At 45.2% G+C, this 22,447-nt stretch overlaps 1 protein-coding gene across 1 annotated transcript; it reads left to right on the forward strand.

Annotated features, from left to right (window-relative positions):
• The first annotated feature begins 3,694 nt into the window (after positions 1-3,694).
• On the forward strand, positions 3,695-15,132 carry LOC141157690 (allograft inflammatory factor 1-like). The gene is made up of 6 exons (XM_073645238.1): positions 3,695-3,712; positions 3,870-3,875; positions 5,128-5,194; positions 6,612-6,653; positions 7,721-7,883; positions 14,928-15,132. The coding sequence occupies exons 1-6, from the start codon at positions 3,695-3,697 to the stop codon at positions 15,130-15,132; spliced, it is 501 nt and encodes a 166-aa protein (XP_073501339.1).
• The last annotated feature ends 7,315 nt before the right edge of the window (positions 15,133-22,447 follow it).

Below are 22,447 nucleotides of genomic sequence, written 5' to 3' on the forward strand. Positions count from 1 at the left end.
ATTGGGCTTCCCAAATAGATAATAGTCGGGGTCAAAGAAAAGCAGATCTCACAAATTTCAAGCCTTTACATAGTAATTTTCCTCCTGCTGAAGACCCAGATTCCTCTCATTGCCCCCATAAAGTATTATGCAAACAAGTGCCCCCCAAATACAGTATCATACCCCCATGGTGAATTCCTCCACATGCACAGTATAATGACCCTACTGTACCCCACCAACTCCCAAGGCAAAGTATGGTGACTCCAACACAGTATGATCCCCCATACAGCTCTCCATGCAGTATAATGGCGCGCACTTGGCCTCCAAACAGCATAATATCCCCCCCACATATTATAATGGCTCCATATAACCTTCCATATAGTATAATGTGCCCACCCCCATAACCCTCCATCTTGCTACATATAGAGCTTAATGTTGATGTGAGTCAGAGAAAAGCATCAGCTGACATTGTACCGTATAAGTCGACTTTTTCAGCACATTTCTTGTGATGAAAAAGCCCCCTCGGCTTATACTCGGGTATATACATTCCGGTGGTGGGGTGGGGGGCTTGCAGTGGAGGAGCGATGCACACGCAGTAGCCGCTGCTTCAGCTACCACGTGTGCCTGCTGCTAAAGGTAAACGAATATTCACTCTTCTCCATGCCCATGGGAGTGAAGAGTGAATATGCTTTTTCTTTAATAGCTTGAGGAGTGCTGAGCTGCAGCTTTGATTGACAGTGCCCGCTATTAAAGAAAATGCACATTCACTCCTCTCCACTCGTATATAGTCCCGGCGTGGAAAAGTGAATATCCCTGCAGCTCACCTCAGCGTCTGAGGGAGCATGGCAGTGATGTCATGCGCTGCTCAGATGCTGACATGAGCTGCTGGCAGACAGGATGCAGCGCTGGAGCAGAGGTGACGAAGGAAGGTGAGTACGTGTTAATTTATTTTTAATGTGTGCAGTGATGGGGAGGGGGGGAACCATGCATACAGTGTGTGTGTGTGTTGGAAACCCTGCATACCAGGGTTGGGGAAGAGTGTGGAGGAGGGGGAGCGTGGACCCTGCATACCAGGGTTGTGGAGGAGGGGGGGCGTGGACCCTGCATACCAGGGTTGGGAAGAGTGTGGAGGAGGGGGGGCATGGACCCTGCATACCAGGGTTGGGGAAGAGTGTGGAGGAGGGGGGGCGTGGACCCTGCATACCAGGGTTGGGGAAGAGAGTGTGTGTGTGTGTGTGTGTGTGTGTGGAGGGGGGAGCGTGGACCATGCATACCAGGGTTGGGGAAGAGTGTGTGTGTGTGTGTGTGTGTGTGTGTGTGGAGGGGGGAGCGTGGACCCTGCATACCAGGATTGGGGAAGAGTGTGTGTGGAGGGGGGGGCGTGGACCCTGCATACCAGGGTTGGGGAAGAGTGTGGAGGAGGGGGGAGCGTGGACCATGCATACCAGGATTGGGGAAGAGTGTGTGTGTGTGTGTGTGTGTGTGGAGGGGGGGCGTGGACCATGCATACCAGGATTGGGGAAGAGTGTGTGTGTGTGTGTGTGGAGGGGGGAGCGTGGACCCTGCATACCAGGATTGGGGAAGAGTGTGTGTGGAGGGGGGGGCGTGGACCCTGCATACCAGGGTTGGGGAAGAGTGTGGAGGAGGGGGGAGCGTGGACCATGCATACCAGGATTGGGGAAGAGTGTGTGTGTGTGTGTGTGTGTGTGGAGGGGGGGCGTGGACCATGCATACCAGGATTGGGGAAGAGTGTGTGTGGGGGCGTGGACCATGCATACCAGGATTGGGGAAGAGTGTGTGTGTGCGTGGACCCTGCATACCAGGATTGGGGAAGTGTGTGTGTGTGTGTGTGTGTGTGTGTGTGTGTGTGTGTGTGTGTGTGCGTGGACCCTGCATACCAGGATTGGGGAAGTGTGTGTGTGTGTGTGGGGGCGTGGACCATGCATACCAGGATTGGGGAAGTGTGTGTGTGTGTGGGGGCGTGGAAAATGCATACCAGGATTGGGGAAGAGTGTGTGTGTGTGTGTGGGGGCGTGGAAAATGCATACCAGGATTGGGGAAGAGTGTGTGTGTGTGTGGGGGCGTGGAAAATGCATACCAGGATTGGGGAAGAGTGTGTGTGTGTGTGGGGGCGTGGAAAATGCATACCAGGATTGGGGAAGAGTGTGTGTGTGTGTGGGGGCGTGGAAAATGCATACCAGGATTGGGGAAGAGTGTGTGTGTGTGTGGAGGGGGGGCGTGGACCATGCATACCAGGATTGGGGAAGAGTGTGTGTGCGCGTGGACCCTGCATACCAGGATTGGGGAAGTGTGTGTGTGTGTGTGTGGGGGGGGGCGTGGACCATGCATACCAGGATTGGGGAAGAGTGTGTGTGTGTGTGTGCGTGGACCCTGCATACCAGGATTGGGGAAGTGTGTGTGTGTGTGTGTGTGTGGGGGGGGGGCGTGGACCATGCATACCAGGATTGGGGAAGAGTGTGTGTGTGGGGGCGTGGACCCTGCATACCAGGATTGGGGAAGAGTGTGTGTGGAGGGGGGGCGTGGACCATGCATACCAGGATTGGGGAAGAGTGTGTGTGTGTGTGGAGGGGGGGCGTGGACCATGCATACCAGGATTGGGGAAGTGTGTGTGTGGGTGGGAAACCATGCATACCAGGATTGGGGAAGTGTGGAGGGGGGTGGGAAACCATGCATACCAGGATTGGGGAAGTGTGTGTGTGTGGGTGGGAAACCATGCATACCAGGATTGGGGAAGTGTGGAGGGGGGTGGGAAACCATGCATACCAGGATTGGGGAAGTGTGTGTGTGGGTGGGAAACCATGCATACCAGGATTGGGGAAGTGTGTGTGTGGGTGGGAAACCATGCATACCAGGATTGGGGAAGTGTGGAGGGGGGTGGGAAACCATGCATACCAGGATTGGGGAAGAGTGTGGAGGGGGGGGGCGTGGACCATGCATACCAGGATTGGGGAAGAGTGTGGAGGGGGGGGGCGTGGACCATGCATACCAGGATTGGGGAAGAGTGTGGAGGGGGGGGGGGGCGTGGACCATGCATACCAGGATTGGGGAAGAGTGTGGAGGGGGGGGGGGCGTGGACCATGCATACCAGGATTGGGGAAGAGTGTGGAGGGGGGGGGCGTGGACCATGCATACCAGGATTGGGGAAGAGTGTGGAGGAGGGGGGGCGTGGACCATGCATACCAGGATTTGGGAAGAGTGTGGAGGAGGGGGGGAACCATGCATAACAGGATTTGGGAAGAATGTGTGTGTGTGTGTGTGTGTGTGTGTGTGTGTGTGTGTGTGTGTGTGTGTGTGTGTGTGTGTGTGTGTGTGTGTGTGGGCGTGGACCATGCATACCAGGATTGGGGAAGAGTGTGGAGGGGGGTGGGAAACCATGCATACCAGGATTGGGGAAGAGTGTGGAGGGGGGGGCGTGGACCATGCATACCAGGATTGGGGAAGAGTGTGGAGGGGGGGGCGTGGACCATGCATACCAGGATTGGGGAAGAGTGTGGAGGGGGGGGGGGCGTGGACCATGCATACCAGGATTGGGGAAGTGTGTGGAGGGGGGGGCGTGGACCATGCATACCAGGATTTGGGAAGAGTGTGGAGGAGGGGGGGAACCATGCATAACAGGATTTGGGAAGAATGTGTGTGTGTGTGGGCGTGGACCATGCATACCAGGATTGGGGAAGAGTGTGGGGGGGGGGGAACCATGCATATGTCTATTTCAGTAAGCCAGAGGAGCAGCATACAGAGATTTCCATGCGATCTGCTGTGGGCAATTCACTTTTTGAATTGGCGAACGTCTTTGTAATATTCTACATTTTATTTTTGTTTTCCATAATGCTATTTATTAATTATGACAACTTTGTTTATCGTGTAAACAGACATGGGTAATTTGAGTTGGTTTTTATTATGTAGAGCACACTTTTCTAGCTTCCGAAACTTATTTGTTTCAGAACTCGGGCTGCTAGTATAGCATAATGCACTCCACAAGGAGTGCTGAATACAACTCCCATCATTGTATCCTAATCTCAGTGCGACCAGGCCTCAATGATGAGAGCTGTCTTCCGCAGCCGGCACCTGGGGTCAACGCGAACTGTACTGCTTTTCTCTGTCACACGTGGGGGCGAACATGTCATTGGCTCACCCTGTGCAGCTGCACAGGGGCCTGAGAGGAAGGGGACCACTTATACCTCTAAAGCAGGTGGAATTGTACATTTATCATCAGCTATTGGACTGCAAAGTGTTCACATACTGTTCTTGCACAGGGGCCCTCTTCTGGGTACATACAGATGGGACATGGACCACGGATCTCACTAGTACTGGTTTTTCCTGTACAGGAATCGCCAGGACGTGTGAAGGAGGCCTAAGGAAGAGGGGTGAGCTATTAACATGGGGTCAATGAGGATTGGCTATTTCTGCTAATGTTCACTTGTCCAGAAACTGCTTGCAGTTGTGTTAAACATGGTGTCTGATGTGTAGATTTTTCATGCCTCGACTAGGTGGACACATTCATTAGTCTTAACATGTGGCCTATCCAAAATGGATCAGTCACTGGCCTCCTCACTATTCATGGGCAGTCCTGATACGATCTGAGCCGATATTGACACTACCTTCAATGTCTAGACAGTAAAGTATTGTCAGGTTATAAGGCATACTAGTAACCTTTATTTATTTTGCAATATTTGTGTATACTATTATGCTGTCATTAGTCGTTATATGCAGTTACAATGGTTGTGACAGTGCAAACTGCTATAGTAATAGCCTAATTCATTCATAATTAATGTGTCGATATCCCCCCACCAGAACTGTGCACAGGGAAAGGTGTTCTGTATTTGCAGGCAATAGGGCACTTGTTGCCTGAGTTTTTCTTTATTACTATTGTGGCAAAATATTTGTCCCAGGTCAAGCGTAAGGCACCTAGTGAATGTTCCCTGACTGACGCTTCCTTGTCCTGAAGTATCAACTAACCTGGGAATGGTGACACTATTCACGTAATGGCTTCTCAGTTGCCACTCTACATACCAATGGGTGCCCACCCTGTGGGCACCATGTCATAAATTAAACAATACACTTATAACAAATTATAGGATTTGACTTGATAAGATGACATGAAACTGAGTCGTTTCTTTTCCAAACCAGGAGTATCTAGAAGATGGACCGTTTCGAGACATTTCAAACCTGGATGTCAAACTAGAGAAATTGAAAAGTGAGTATCTGCTTTGTGTGTAATGTTATACCTGATTGCAGTGCGGGTCACAATATGATAAGCTAGTGAATGTTTCTCATGTGCTACTCTATTGAACTTGCGTTTGCAGTGCGTGCTCTTTTAAAAACATTGGGGAGGAAACAAGAGTATACAGACAGGGCAGCCTGGGATTTCAGCTGATTATCTGTTTTGAACAGGCAGTGGAATGTTTTACCTCCAAATAATAAGCTGAGATCCCGTACTGTCTTGTCTGTATACTCTTTTGTTTCCTCTCCTGCCCTGGCACGGTGGGGCCAAACTTTTAACTTCACCTTCCCACCTGCTTGATTTCCATATATCTCCACCCTTTCCTTGCTCTATGAAGTCAGAGCTGTCAAAAAGGGGGTGGAGATGGTGGAAGGTGTATATAAATGATTGACCCCTTCGTGAAGCACCGAGCGGCAGTACTTAGTTTGAACAGTCATTCTTTGCTGACATTCCCTTTTAAAGGAGTCCCAGCATAAAATGACTGGTCACATTAAACACAGGGAGATGGTGCGCTTTTTGGCATTGCCTAATAGTGCAGTGCACCTCTCCACCTACTTGTTACCTGTTTTCTATCTTTATCTGGCCTCCTTTCTTGATTCACTGACTTGGCTTTACAGAACCCAAAGGTGGGTGTAGATGGAAAGGCATAAAAAGTAGGTGCCAAGAGTGCATCGAGAGATTCGAGAGTCTGTGCTTGGTTTGAAAAGTCATTTTGTGCTGATAGACTGCTTTCTTTGTTAGACTAAATTTATAAATACAGCATTGTTTTTCAAGCTGCACTGAAGAACTTCCCTTGTGTTTTGGTAAAAGAAACAAAATTCACATGGCATATGCCTCATTTATGTGACTCTTATGGATCTCTCTGGTCTCCCTTCAATTTGTGGGACAAAATATTTCTTATGAAATGATAAAGTTGAGGCTTATTTTGGAAAGCTGGCCTTACACATTAGACAAAAGTTGGTTGCTATAAAAGGAGCGGTCAAGTGGAATAAACTATGGCAAATCTATGGGTAAAGGTACAATTGGCCATTTGAGGTTGACTTCTGCCAAGGGTTCATGCTTGTCGATAACTAGGAAGAAATGCCTAGGCAGCAGATGTGCAGGGCAAGAATAGACTGCTTTATTCCTGTTGGTTCTCCTGAAAATGCATAAATCTTTTGACAGATGGGGATTACCAGTCATCGGTCAATAGCATGCTTCTGTACACACTGATTTCTCAGAAGCTGACTTGGACTGATGTTGCCTATGAGAACTAGGCTTGTTTCCTATCCTTTGTATGGAGAATGTGCTGCCTGGGCTGGTTCTGTAGAGTATGTGCAGTGCATAGTAGGAACTCACTGGGTGTAATTGGTTCTTTTGCTGAGGCTAATATTCATTATTGTCCCTACAGGTGCATTCCTGAGACATGACCCTGCCAGCAATGGAGAAATAGGTATGTCCTTTACATCCTTCTTTCATAACTGGGTATAAGATACGATACACTTTATTGATACTGGGGGAGATTACAGTATCACAGCAGCAGAACATAGACATGAATTACAACGTAACAGTAGAATTTTTCAGGTATAATCTCATACATTCCTATTCATGATCGGTCAGTACGCTATACAATTAGAACGGCGATAATACACCAGTCACTTGGAGAATTTCACACTTAGATAGTTGTACATTCCCGTAGCAGTCGGAACAAATGATTTCCTGAATCTTTCCTTCTTGCACCTTAGTAGGCTCAGACTGTTACTGATGGTGCTGCCTCACGAACAGCTCATATAACGGGTGTGCGTTATTGTTCATTATCGCCAAACACTTCTGAATTCTTTCCTCCACTAACTCCTTTAAAAGTGGCAAGGTGACGGCTAACAGTGGAGCTTGCCTTCTTGATAAGCTTATTAGCATCAGTCATCCACACACTACCTCCCTAGCATATGATTGCAAGAAAGATGGCACTTGTCACTGTGGACTGGTAGAACACTTCTAACATTTTGCTGCAAACACTGAACGACCTTAGTTTCCGTAGGAAGTACAGTTTGCTCATCCCCCTTCTTGTAAATCTTCTCCATATGGCAACTCCACTCCAGTTTGCTGTCCAAGTGGATCCTCAAATATTTATAACTCTCGACTTGCTCCACTACCTGACCAGCAATAGTAGCAGGTGAACAGTCCATCTTACTCCTGCTATATTTCACCACCAGCAACTTGGGTTTTCTTTGTTTAGTTGTAAACCAATCCATAACATCAGACACCACCCTCATATTCCTCCTCACCCCATCCTCCCTAATGCAGCAGACTACAACAGTCATCCGAGAAGTTTTGGAGGTGGCAAAAATCAGATTTATACTGAATACAACATGAAAAGAAAAGAGATAATTTGCTGAAATCCCATACTATAGAAGAACTCTTCAGTGATCTATGGATCTGTTTTTTATTTATTCTTTTCTCATAGAATCTAAAATTATGTTTAGAAAAAATGTTGTATCACTTTTTTCTTTTCTGATCTAGATTACACTGCCTTCCATGCTATGGCTCAGGACCTCGGCATTTTCAGAAGTGTGGCTGCACTGCAGGAGAGGGTGCAGGATATAACGGGCAATACTAGAAATGCCCTATCCTATAGAGACACTGTCATGACTATGCTGGGCCGACGCTCTACAATGTGCCAGAGGTAACTGCAGATGTGGAAATTCTAATCTCTGATCAATGGTTTATCATTCAAGGCTTAGATCTTTAATTAAACCTTCCAGCAAGACTACATCCTTTATAATGTCCATCTTCCAGTAGTGCCCACATCACATGTTTAGAAATTCTTGATGTGGACCCTGGGGCTGGCAGCTGCCATCTCCCTGCAGAATGTAGGCAGACTGCCGTTGGCTTGGCAGTAATGAGATGCACGACCCCCCCAGGTCGTGCATCCTATGTCCTGGTCAAAATCACCATGTAGCACCAGAATAAAGGCTTAACCTGATAAATAGGAGTTATACTTGCACATCCCTACTCGGACTTGCAATATACTGTACAATTTTAAGCAATTCTGCAGAATTATTGGTAGACAACAGTACCCTACCCATAAGGCTGTGTGCCCACTATGCATTTTTTAAGCGTTTCTGCAGCAGCAATTCCACTGCAGAAACGCTTAAACGCTTGGTAGAAGGTCTCCAATGATAATCCGCATGTGCTGTGCACATGCTGTGGAAATTTCCGCTGCGGATTATCATTGAGGAAAAATCCGCAGCACTACCAATTATTTTGCATAATCGTGGCGTTTTCGCTGCCATTGAATTGCTTAATATCCGCATGACTACATGTGCACATGCAGCTATTAAGCGATTCAATGTGCGGATGGTACCCAGGTCTGGAGAAGAGGAGACTCTCCTCCGGACCCAGGTACCATAGAACCTGTAAAAAAAAAAAATAAATAAAAAAATACATTATACTCTCCTTCTGATGGCCCCCGGTCTCCTTAGTGATGCGTCCTGGCGGTCGCATGGATTTATATAGTGTGACCAAGTTGTCAGCACTTTCCAAGTGATGCTAAAATCGCTTGGAGAGCGCTTGACAACCCGCATGTGAAATCGCATGTGCAAAACGCTTCACATCCACATGTCCCTGGCAGGAAAAACGCATGTACAATCCACATGCGTTTTTATTCGGTCTCCCATGACAGCACCACGTGAGAGAGGATCTGCCCATCAAGGACCGGAAACCTACAGGTTAAAAAGGGCGGCCCTCTCTTCCCGCCTCAGTTTAGGTTTCCTGTCCATGATGGGAGACCTCGCAGGTTTACCTGCAGAAGTTGGACTCCTGTCCCAGAGAGGGCCACAGCAGGTGGTTGGAGCTGGTCTGTCCTGGTCCTCTGGAGACGCCACGGTAGGGCTCAGTGGGGCGCCTCCGTGAGCGTTGCGGCGGGCGCGACATCGCCTCACGGGGAGGTAGATGTCCGCCAGGTATGGAGCCGCTAGCGGGCTTCCTCCCCCCGCTACAAATCGCAGGAGATCCAGGTCGCGCCGGCGGGGCACGTGACAGGCGCGACCTAGTGACGTGACTTCCGGTGCGCCGGGCAGGAAGTGCCCGTGACGTCACCGGAAGGGGCCGGAGCCCTGGGATTTGAATTTTGCGCGCGAGCAGCTGAACGCCGGGTGATTAAAGGACCTGGCGGCGAGGAGCCCACCTGGGGCGATGAACCCACCTGGCCACCTGGGGAGGAAGACCAAGGAGCAGGTAACGCCCTCCTGGGGAAAAAAAAAAAAAGAGACACACACACCCACACATGATACCGGTATGGCCGGTATATAAAGGGTCTGGTAACATACAGAGGTGCTTCCCAGCCCATTCTTACACTGTAAGTTATGGAAGATTCACAAGAACTGTCACCTAGGCAACAACATCTGCTGCAGGAGCAGCCCTCTGGGGAGCCCTCACAACTAGTGGCGCAGCGTCATTCCCGGCTAGGGTCTGGTCGTTCAGCTAGAAGAGCTGCCACTAAGAGCAGGAAGGACGGTCCGGTGCGGCGTAATTCCTCGCCATGCATGTTGGATTCTTCTGCTTCTACGGTACCGAAGGCTCTGTGGGGTGAGTGGAATCTTCGTGAAAGTTCTACTAATGTTTCCTCCTTCTTTCTATCTATAACTTTCTTTTAGAGCAAGAAATGTTCCTCAAAATCCAAACACAGAGAATGTGCCTTATGTAGCTGTCCACTCCCTGATTCATATACCAAGACGTTATGCCAGCTTTGTATTAGCAAGATGATGTCAGAGGAAACCCCAGATTTTTCCCTAGGCCTTTAATAAGGGAAGAAATGGGCAAAGCCTTGCAGGGTTCAGAGTCTGGGCATATTCCTCAAGAAACCCAGCCGGGTTCAGACTCTGAACTATCGGTCGCTTCCTCCTCCGCCTTCTCTTCCTCTAACAGTGAGCCAGATAGACAGTGCTTTCCCCTGAAGGAGGTCGATGCCCTAGTAAAAGCTGTCCGATCTACAATGGGGATAGTGGACACGAGGGCAGAGAAGTCAGCTGAGGATGTTATGTTTGGTGGTCTGGGACTAAAGAAAAGAAGGTGCTTTCCGGTAAATTCAAAGGTGAAAGACCTCATTGATAAGGAGTGGAGACAGCCTGACAAGAAGGGTAGTGTTCCTCCATCCTTTAAAAGGAGATATCCATTTGAGGATGCTATGTGTTCCTCCTGGTTAAAAGCACCCAAACTGGATGTTGCTGTTGCCAAAGCAGCGAGAAGAACTTCCCTCCCGTTCGATGATATGGGTGAATTGAGAGACCCCCTAGACAGACGGGCTGATACTTTCTTGAAAGGGGCATGGGAGACAGCTGCGGGCGCACTGAGGCCAACAGTAGCAGCCACCTGTACGTCCAGAGCCCTGATGGTTTGGCTTGAACAGCTAGACAGTCAGTTGAAGAATGGGACTTCTAGGAAAGACATTATTTCTTCCCTTCCACTGGTTCAGGGGGTGGCAGCTTTTCTTGCTGATGCATCTGTGGACTCAGTAAGGTTGGCAGCAAAATCAGCAGCACTGTCAAATGCGGCTCGGCGAGCCTTGTGGATTAAATGCTGGCCAGGGGATTTACAGACTAAATCAAGACTGTGCACAATCCCGTGCAAAGGAGAATACCTCTTTGGTCAGACCATGGATGACTTATTGGAGAAAGCTGGGGACCCTAAGAAGGGGTTTCCATCAGTACCTCTACCCTCCTTTAAGAGATCGTTCCGGAAGAGGAAATTTTTCCGGAAAAGATATTTCAGGGAGCAAGACAAGTCTGACGAAAGGGGTCGAAAAGGTAGAGGTCTACTCTTTGGTCCGTCTCCAAAAATTGAGCAGAAGCCAGGGGATACACAATCAGCCCAGGTGGGAGGGAGATTGTCTTTTTTTTTTTTTTTTTTTTTTTTTTGTCCCAGCTTGGGAACAGATTTCTCATAGTAATTGGATTTTAAGTATGGTCTTAAATTTCAATTTAAAGCATTGCCTCACAAAAGATTCATGATTGTTCCCTCCAGTTCTTCCCCAGAACACCAGGCTGCCCTCGTTTGGGAAATACAAGCCCTAATAAGAAAGCACGTCCTGATTGAGGTTCCGGAGGTGGAAAAGGGTCTCTGTTTCTACTACCCGCTCTTCTTGGTTCTGAAACCGGATGGAAGTTTCAGGACAATCATAAATCTGAAATCCCTGAATAATTTCCTTTAAAATGCATACCTTTAAAATGGAGTCTTTAAAATCCGTAATAAAGTTACTTTTTCCCCACTGCTATATGGTAGTGCTCGATCTCAAAGATGCGTATTACCATATCCCAATTCATAGTGACTATCAGAAATACTTGAGGCTGGCCATTGAAATTGACAGGGCGGTTAAACACTTTCAATACACTGCACTCCCCTTTGGTTTAGCTATAGCCCCGCGAGTTTTTACTAAAGTAATGGTGGAAGTTATGGCCCATGTAAGAGAAAGGGACATTCTAATTATCCCTTACCTGGATGATCTCCTGATAGTGGGGAACTCGTTTGTTTAGTGCGAGACCCACCTGCGGGAGGCCATGTCGGTCTTAAAGAGCTTGGGGTGGTTTCTAAATTTAGAAAAGTCTAGACTATCTCCACTCAAGGTACAACAATATCTAGGGGTCATATTAGATTCTAGGAAACAGCTATGTTATCTTCCAGAAGAGAAAATTGATAGAAACCGGGGACTGGTAGCACAGTGTATACGTAAACCTTCTATGTCACTCCGTAAGGCCATGTCACTATTGGGAACCTTCACCTCCACTTTTCCCGTGGTTCGTTGGTCACAATTACATTCAAGAGCTTTTCAGTGGGATGTGTTGTACAATAACGCAGCTTTAGAGGGGCATCTAGACCGTGAGTTTACGCTAGGTCCTCGTGCCATACGGTCCCTTCGTTGGTGGTTACGACAAGACAATCTTGCTAAAGGGGTTCCCTGGGAATGTAGTCCAACTGCAATCTTGTCCACTGATGCAAGTGCTACAGGTTAGGGAGCTCACTTTGAAGGGAAATTAGTGCAGGGAACCTGGTCAAGCAGTGAGCGACAGTTGTCATCAAATGTTAAGGAGCTTCTGGCAGTGCAGCATGCGTTCAACGAGTTCCTTATATATTTACAGGGCCAGCATGTCCATATACTCGGACAATCAAGTCACTGTAGCTTACATAAACCACCAAGGGGGAACCCGCTCAAGAAACTTGATGAGGGTAGCGAACACACTTTTGCTGAAAGCCGAAGATCATTGTCCCTCTCTTTCGGCTACTCATCTAAAAGGGAAGGAAAATATCACAGCGGATTTCCTCAGCCGTACTTTTGTAAAAGAGGGAGAGTGGTCCCTAAATACGCAAATATTCTCCAGAATCGTAGAAACGTGGGGCCTTCCGACTGTGGACTTATTCGCAACAAGGGCCAATCGGAAAGTGGAAAATTTTTGTTCCTTAGACCCCAGAGAAGGACCCCTGGCAGTGGATGCCTTCATGGTTCCCTGGAGATTTCCTCTGGCATATGCCTTCCCTCCCATAATCCTGCTCCCAGCAGTGATAAGAAAGATCAGGGCAGACCGGGGCAGAGTGATACTCATATGCCCCTTTTGGCCCAAAAGACCGTGGTTCCCTTGTCTCCGGAAGAAGTCCATATCAGATCCCTGGGTTCTTCCGGAGATTCCGGACCTCCTCACTCAGGGGCCACTTTCCCATCCTCCAGCCCCGAGTCTACATTTGACGGCGTGGAATTTGAGAGGGTGTTATTGACCAACAAAGGATTCCCCGCAAATGTAGTGAATACTCTCCTGGCTAGCAGAAAACCTGTTACCACCCGTATTTATGCCAAGACCTGGAGGAAGTTTCTGTCCTTTGCAGAAGTTAAGGTGGAGGAGGGGCCCCCTATTGGGAAAATTCTGGAATTTCTGCAGCGGGGCTTAGAATTGGGTCTCACTACCAGTACTTTGAAAGTACAGGTGTCTGCATTGGGAGCTTTATTTTCTCCCAATATTGCAGATAACTATAGGATAGCCCGTTTTATAAAAGCTTCCTTTAGGTGTAGACCCATTACCAAAGTAAAGATGTCTCCCTGGGATTTGAATTTTGTCTTGGATGCCTTGACCAGTCCTCCTTTTGAGCCACTAGATTTGGTCTCCCCCCCCCCCCCCCCCCCCCCCCCAAGTTGTTTTCCTAAAGACAGTCCTGTTAGTAGCCCTAACTTCAGCCAGGAGAGTCAGTGACCTACAGGCCCTTTCAATATGCCCTCCATTTACGCAAATTCTGGACGATAGGATTATATTAAAACCTGATCCAGCCTTTCTTCCTAAAGTGGCCACTCGATTCCATAGAACCCAGGAGATAGTTCTCCCGACTTTTTGCTTCCCTCCCAAAAATCAAAAGGAGGAGAGGCTTCACACTTTAGACGTTAGGAGGTGCGTACTAAAGTACTTAGAGGTATCACATGGCTTTAGAAAGGATAAGTCCCTATTTATATGCTATCAGGGGGCTAGAAAGGGTTGTAAGGCCTCAAAGGCTACAATCGCTAGATGGATCAGGGAGGCCATTTCCCTCGCATACTCCTCAGGGGATAAAGAGATACCGGAGGGATTGAGGGCGCATTCTACCAGAGCGGTATCAACCTCCTGGGCGGAGAAGATAGGGCTTTCCATTGAGGAAATCTGTAAGGCTGCCACTTGGTCTTCTCCCTCTACTTTCTATAGGCACTATAGATTGGATCTGGGTGGCTCTGCAGATCTCACTTTCGGGAGAAGGGTGCTTCAAGCTGTGGTCCCTCCCTAATTTCCTTCGTCTCTGTAATTCTCTCACGTGGTGCTGTCATGGAAGACCGAATAAAGCCTTAGTTACTTACCGGTAATGGGATTTTTCGGAGCCCATGACAGCACCTTTATATTCCCTCCCTTCACTGGTGTTGTGCACTCCCGTAGAGTTGATTTCTTTTTGTGCACCCTTGCAGGAAATTGATGAAAAGTAATGTACTTAATGTGATTTATGTTTTGTTATAACTAACCTTGGCGGTACTCTCATGCTCTGTTAACTAAACTGAGGTGGGAAGAGAGGGCCGCCCTTTTTTAACCTGTAGGTTTCCTGTCCTTGATGGGCGGATCCTCTCTCACGTGGTGCTGTCATGGGCTCCGAAAAATCCCGTTACCGGTAAGTAACTAGGGCTTTTTTCTGCCAGGGAGATGCAGAAATGCTCAGGAAAAATCTGGAGCATTTCTAACCTAAAAAAAAAGTTAGGGAATACTATATATTCATGAAAGATCACTGAAATGGTAGAGGATACTTTTAGTGTAGTAGTGTGACTTTGGAACTCACTAGATGTGAAAAGGGGGTTTCATTTGCAAGGTTCTATGGGATAAAAAAAAAGGCGTAAATTCTGCTGCTACCTATCAATTTTGGGGATGGCTATGTCAGTTGTACAATCAGATTGTGTCACTGAATACCTTAATGTTTTAGTTGCGTAATCTTTAGGTGGAAGGTTTCTTTCTGCATCTGAAACCGTCACAGCAACTTCTCTTGTGGCAAGATGACCAAGCAAGTGAAAGTGCTCTTCTGAACCATTGAAGGGTTTTCAATTAAATATGGAGAGAACTAGAAGATGAATTGTCCTGTTTTTAATTAGTTTCCACTCTAAACTCATATTATAGAGAGCTTGTATTCAATATGGTTGCAACATTTAGTCCTAAATTTATTTATTTTTATTTTTTTTAAGGATTATGACATACAGTGGCAAAAATGGAGACTTTGAGAATCGGCCCTGCTGGTTGGATCGTATCAAGCCATTGTATGTCAGTCGCTTGGAAGTTACTTTATCTCCTAGTCTTCCATCTCCAATTACGTTCCTCCCTCCTCCTCCTCCCCCATCTCCTGCTGACGTGACCACCATGGAAAATACAAGAACCTATCCTGCTGCATGAATGACTGTTGTCCAAGATGTTTGTTTTTGTTTTTTCTTTTTTTGTTTGTTTTTTTTTAATCTGTTTTTGTTAGCAATTCTCACTTAATAAATGTTTAATACAAAATGTTGTTGTTTTTAATGACCCAATGAACAGGCACAAGGTTTCTGAAGTCACATGACCTATTAACTTGAAGGCTTATTTGCATAACCATCAGTATAAATGCCTATACAATTATTTTCAACACAAAAAAAAGTTGGCTGCAAAATTTTTTTTTTTTTTTTTTTACGGAGAGAAGCCATGCTTAATTATTTATAATAGAACCCAACAACAAAAGTGGACAATTACAAACTTTCCAACACTTGGTTTCTATAACATCTGCATTGCACTGTATTACTGGTCACAGAATGAGCTAACTGACAATCTGTTAGTGAACTCTAGCCTCTAATCTGACTGGGGAGTTGATAGCTATTGGATCTTTTCCGAACTCATCTCAGCCACAGCCCATATTAGAGTTACTGTAAATGTGCAGGGAAACAAATCCTGTAAAATCTAAATGATGAAACATTTTTAATAAAACAAATGCAGAAATTTTATTTTTTTTATTTGCGGATTTTCTTAGTCTATGGGGAAAATCCACAAATAAACATTACTGCAAGGGAAATTAAAATATTGCATATTTTTAAAAAATTTACTGAAGGTCCATTTGTACGGCATTAAAATAATAGTGGGCATGAGCTTTATATAAATTCCATCCACTTTGCTGCATTTTTTTTCAGCAGTGAAAATATACAGCGTATAAAGAGGAAAAAAAAAAAAAAATTACAACAAATCTGTGTGGGAACTTGGCCTAAGGGCAGGTGCAGACGGCTGTAGATTCTCTCCTCTGAAAGAATTGGACCGATTATGCAAATCACACTGATTAACCCCTTTCTGACATGGGGCGTATTAATACGGATCTGGGCCTTTTGGGCCAGATACGTAACGATGCGCCCGCACACAGGCTGTGCAGGCGTGATTGCCGCCGGGTGTCAGCTGTGACAATGTGCTAGGAGTGGTCCCGCACCGCTCCCAGCACATTAACCCCAAAAATGCTACCCTCTAAGTCAATCGCAGCATTTCCGGGAGCAAGGGGAGGTAAGCGCCATTACTTGCCTCCTCTCTGGCGTCCCGCGCTGTCTCTGCTGGGTCCCGGTGGTTGTCATGGTGACCTGATGTTCTCATGACTACATCCAGGTCACCAGACAGCAGGAAGTTACTTTGGTCATGTGCAGTGCGCGATCAAAGTAACTTCTCCCTGTGCAGCGCTGACAGGCTATACAGCATAGGGAGCTGCTTCATCACTATGCTATACAGGCAATCAGCCTGCAAAAAGTGAAAGTCCCATAGTGGGGCAAAGTGTAAAAGAGTGTCAAACTGGGGGAAAATTTTTTGGGGAAAATATGGGGGGAAAAAAATGCCCTCTAAAAAGACAAGTTATAGCTCTCAGAATAAAGCAATACAAAAAAAATATTTTTTCTATAAAATAGTTTATTGTAAAAGTGCCAAAACATAAACTATATAAATGTGATATCCCTGTAAACGTACTGACCCGAAGAATAAAGCTGCCTCATTAATTTTACCTTATGCGGAATGGCATAAAAAAACAAAACCACAATTCCTGAGTTGTTGGTTTTTGTTTATTCTGCCTCCCAAAAATCGGAATAGAAAGCGATCAAAAGTGTAGTGTCTGAAAATGGTACCAATAAAAACGTCAACTCCGTCCCGCAAAAAACAAGCAGTCACATGATTGTCGAAATATGGAAAAATTATAGCTCTCAAAATATGGAGATGCAAAAACTAGTCTTTGCAAAAGAAAAAAAAAAAAAAAGCGTCTTAGTGTGTGACAGCTGTCAATCATAAAAACCTGATTAGATTCAGGCATTGCTGTAATCACATTGACCCCAAGAATAAAGTCTAAGCACTTATACCGCACTAGAAATGGCGTGAAAAACTCTAGGGTTGGGGTTGTGCTAGCATTAGGGTTGGGATTTTTTTTCAAAAGTAAAGAAAAGGGTCAGGGGGAAATGGCGATTAAGCGCGGGTGCTCGAGTCTCCGTCCCATATGCCTCACGGCCAAAAAACCTGGCAAGGATTGCCTGCCATGCACGAGCGATCCCTGCATGTTTTTTTTGGGTGTCTAACAACTGTGAAACATGCGAGGCAGGGATTATAGCATGTCACTCGAGTACCCGCGATACATGGTGCATACCCAAGTACCCGATGCAAACTCAAGTAGCGAGCATTTGTGCTCAAGACTAATGACAACTTATTCAATATGATGACCTAACATTAGCAATTTGTCGTACCTCTGGATTCAAAATGTTCACTATACCCCTTGATAAAATCCTTGAGGGGTCTAGTTTCCAAATGGGGTCACTTGTGGGGGGGTTTCCACTATTTAGACACATCAGGGGCTCTCCAAATGTGACATGGCGTCTGCTCTCAATTTCAGCCAATTTTGCGCTCAAAAAGTCAGTGCTCCTTCCCTTCTGAACTCTGCCGTGAGCCCAAACACTCTATTTTCCCCACATGTGGGGTATCTGCGTACTCAGGAGAAACTGCACAACAGTTTTTGGGGTCCATTTTCTCCTCTTACCTTTTGTGAAAATAATTAATTTGGGGCTAAAACATCTTTTTTGTGGAAAGTTTTTTTTTTTTTTTGTTTTTTTCACGGCTCCATATTATAAACTTCTGTGAAGCACCTGGGGGTTCAGGGTGCTCACCACACATCTAGATAAGTTCCCTAAGGGGTCTAGTTTCCAAAATGGTGTCACTTGTGGGAGGATTCCACAGTTTAGGCACATCAGGGGCTCTCCAAACGCAATATGGCGTCTGCTAATTATTCAAGCAAATTTTACTTTCAAAAAGTCGAATGGCGCTCCTTCCCTTCCGAGCCCTGCCGTGCACCCAAACAGTGGTTTGCCCCCACATATTGGCACTCTCAGGAGAAATTGCACAACAAATTTTGGGGTCCATTTTTTCCTGTTACCCTTGCAAAAATAAATTGGGGTCTAAAGTAACATTTGTGAAAAAAAGTTAATGTTCATTTTTTTTTTTTTTTTTTTTCTTCCACGTTCCAAAAACTCCTGTGAAGCAACTGAAGGGTTAATAAACTTCTTGAATGTGGTTTTGAGTATCTTGAGGGGTGCAGTTTTTAGAATGGTGTCACTTGTATATTTTCTGTCATAAAGGCCCCTCAAAGTGACTTCAAATGTGATGTGGTCCCTAAAAATAAAAATGGTCTTGTAAATTTTGTTGTAAAAGTGAGAAATCGCTGATCAACTTTTAACCCTTAACTTCCTAACAAAAAAAAAAATTTGGTTCCAAAATTGTGCTGATGTAAAGTAGACATGTGGGAAATGTTACTTATTAACTATTTTGTGTGACATATCTCTCTGGTTTAAGGGCATGAAAATTCTAAGTTTGAAAATTGCAAAATTTTCACCAAATTTCTGTTTTTTTTTTTCACAAATAAACAGAAGTCATATTGAGGAAATTGTACCACTATCAAGAAGTACAATGTCCCGAAAAAAGAGAATCTCAGAATCGGTGGGATCTGTTGAAGCGTTTCAAAGTTATTACCTCAAAGTGACAGTGGTCAGAATTGTAAAAATTGGCCTGGTCATTAACATGCAAACCATCCTCGGGGTTAAAGGGGTCAAACGCTGATCAGAGTATGATCATAGTGTGATCTGATTTTCTCGGATGATGAAAAGAATGTGGGGGGTAATCTCCATTCAGAGTCCGCAGAAATCATCAGACTGCACTCATGTCATCCGAGTGCAATCCGATGGTTTCTACCCACTCTGACTTGCGTGGCCAAGTGCTATCTGAATATCAGTTCAAACTTGGTCATGTGCATTTAAATTTTTTTTTTTGTTCTTGGTCCAAGGAAAAAAAATCTGACATGTGCACGGCCTTATAAAATAGCATAGTTCCAAGTGCAATCCGATGTTTTATTGGATTGCACTCAGACGGTAAATATGGTGGTGTGTGCGAGTCCTTAGAGTTACAAATTCCTTAGCAGAACTAGCTCCCTGATGATTCTTGGTTAACTCCTCCTGTAGTCAGCAATAGACAAACTGTGCAACGTTTTTAATGAAACCCAACTGCAAAACTATTAGCCCCAATTACCTGCATGTGAATTGACAAGAGGGTGTGTAGGGGGGGTGGAGTTACTGAAGATTAACCCCTTTTTTTTATTTAAGGTAATTTGGCATTTTATAAATTACTAAAAATCAAGTAAATTGTCATCATCCACACGCCGCTACCTGTCTCCTCCACTCCCACCCCCCAATGGATCTCAATCTCAGTACCATGCTTCGTAACATCTTGGTGCTATATAAGTAATGGATAGCTAAACTAGAACGCCACTACAACAAACACCAATTTTCAAGGTAAACTGTAGAAAATATTTTATTACTTTTATAACATACAAAGATTAAGAGTGACAATTGCATTTTTTTTTGTACATTTTGACAATAGAACAATATTCTTATATATTTATCAAAAACAAGTGTAAGGAAAATATCTGCATCGTATAACATTACATTGGAATGTAAGATTACGGCTTTTCCCTGTATGATAAAAACAAGAAAAATGGATTTAAGTCATACAGTGAAATCGATTAAATCCAGGCCTAAGTGTAATGTAAGATCATGTCCTATAGATATTCGCTAGCTTGTCTTAGGGACATGTTAGAACAATATACAGTTTACATTCTGAGAGTCGTACATTGAAAGTGCACTTTGTATATATATATATATACGTGTGTGTATTGGCATGTGCTTCCCGATGTGTATTCTAAATCCTCTATTATACAGATGTCCTGCAGTGTTAAATTTTGCAGGGCTAAAAACACTAGTGAAAAAATGCAGAATTGCTTTTTCCTCTTTATGTACTTCGCCATCCGGTAACTAGTTGCAATGGTGGGAAACATTGCTTGAAATAGATTTTAGCTGGCGCATCAAAACAGAAGTGGTCTGATTATAAAATAATGAATCTACTTGGAGCCACTGACTGAAATGGCTATAAAATTCAGAGAGACCATCAGACGGTTGCTTTTATCAATATACACTGCACTACTGCTTCCAAAATTAGCAATGATTGATCTACTGAACACAATGGGGAAAACTGATAGTGCTGCTTTTCTAATGCTGGACAACCCCTTAAAAAAAAAGTTTTGTTTTTTTTTTTGTTTGTTTTTAAGATCTTTCAAAAAGTGTGCAACAACCATTGTTTTTCAAACCTTCTACATCTCCTTTTAAAGTGAAATCGGTCACCAGTATTATACCATATAAATAATGCCCCTCATCTTTTAAAGCAGGAAGATTGGGGTCTAACAACCCCTTTATACCCTAATAAGTGCCCTTGCATACTGCCGAAGATGTATGCATGGTTCAGTCCAGCGCCGGCATCAGTTCCCTCAAACACCAACTCTTGCACCTTGATGGAAGTGGATGACATCTCCTACGTCAATGTCTTGCACCTACAGTCATGGCCAAAAGTATTGAGAATGAGACAAATAGTAATTTTTCCAAAGTTTACTGCTTCATTTTTTGTAATGGCAATTTGCATATACTCCTGAATGTCAAAGAGTGATCAGCTTAACAGCAATTACTGTACTTGCAAAGTCAATATTTGCCCAGAAAATGAACTTTAACCCCCAAAACACATTTCAACATCATTGCAGTCCTGCCTTAAAAGGAGCAGCTAACATCGTTTTAGTGATTGATCGCCAGCCCTGTCCTCATCAACACCCACACCTGTGTTAATGGATCAATCAGTCATGATTAAGTAAGAATGACATCACTGGACACTTTAAAAGGAGGCTGGTTCTTGGTATCATTGTTTCTCTTCAGTTAACCATGGTTATCTCTAAAGAAACACGTGCAGCCATCATTGCACTGCACAAAAATGGCCTAACAGGGAAGAGTATCGCAGCTACAAAGATTGCACCTCAGTCAACAATCTATCGCATCATCAAGAACTTCAAGGAGAGAGCTTCCATTCTTGTCAAAAAGGCTCCAGGGCGCCCAAGAAAGACCAGCAAGCGCCAGGACCGTATCTTAAAACTGTTTCAGCTGCGGGATCGGACTACCAGCAGTGCCGAGCTTGCTCAGGAATGGCAGCAGGCTGGTGTGAGTGCTTCTGCACGCACTGTGAGGCGGAGACTCTTTGAGCAAGGGCTGGTTTCAAGGAGGGCAGCAAAGAAGCCACTTCTCTCCAGAAAAAACATCAGGGACCGACTGATATTCTGCAAAAGGTACAGGGAGTGGACTGCTGAGGACTGGGGCAGTCATTTTCTCTGATGAATCCCCTTTTCGATTGTTTGGGACATCTGGAAAACAGCTTATTCGGAGAAGAAGAGGTGAGCGCTACCACCAGTCTTGTCTCATGCCAACTGTAAAGCATCCTGAAACCATTCATGTATGGGGTTGCTTCTCAGCCAAGGGAATCGGCTCACTTACAGTCTTGCCTAAAAACACAGCCATGAATAAAGAATGGTACCAGAATGTCCTCCAAGAGCAACTTCTCCCAACCGTCCAAGAGCAGTTTGGCGCCCAGCAATGCCTTTTCCAGCATGATGGAGCACCTTGCCATAAAGCAAAGGTGATAACTAAATGGCTCATGGAACAAAACATAGAGATTTTGGGTCCATGGCCTGGAAACTCCCCAGATCTTAATCCCATTGAGAACTTGTGGTCAATCATCAAGAGACGGGTGGACAAACAAAAACCAACAAATTCTGGCAAAATGCAAGCATTGATTATGCAAGAATGGACTGCTATCAGTCAGGATTTGGTCCAAAAGTTGATTGAGAGCATGCCAGGAAGAATTACAGGAGGTCTTGAAGAAGAAGGGGCAACACTGCAAATATTGACTTGCTGCATTAACTCATTCTAACTGTCAATATAACCTATTGGTACTCATAATATGATTGCAATTATATCTTTGTATGTGATATAAACATCAGACAAACACTAATAAAAACCAGAGGCCAGCAGATCATGTGAAAATATAATTTTGGTGTCATTCTCAAAACTTTTGGCTGTTCGATAGGGCAGAGTGAGGAGCGCCTGTGCAGGTGACAGACTTCGGGCACAGTATGGAAGATGTACAAGATGTCATCCACTTCCATAATGATCAAAGAGGCAGCATTTGAAAAGCCTGGGGTGCCACTGAGCACAAACTGGAGACCTCCCATCGGACTGGACCACGCAATTTGCGTACAGAGTGGGACATGAATAAAACACCTTTTGAAGGTATATAAGAGCACCTATGAGGGAACTAA

This window comes from Phyllobates terribilis, unplaced genomic scaffold, assembly GCF_046119375.1.
Source record: "Phyllobates terribilis strain yellow unplaced genomic scaffold, ASM4611937v1 Scaffold_8__6_contigs__length_399053987, whole genome shotgun sequence".
In the NCBI taxonomy this organism is placed as follows: domain Eukaryota; kingdom Metazoa; phylum Chordata; class Amphibia; order Anura; family Dendrobatidae; genus Phyllobates; species Phyllobates terribilis.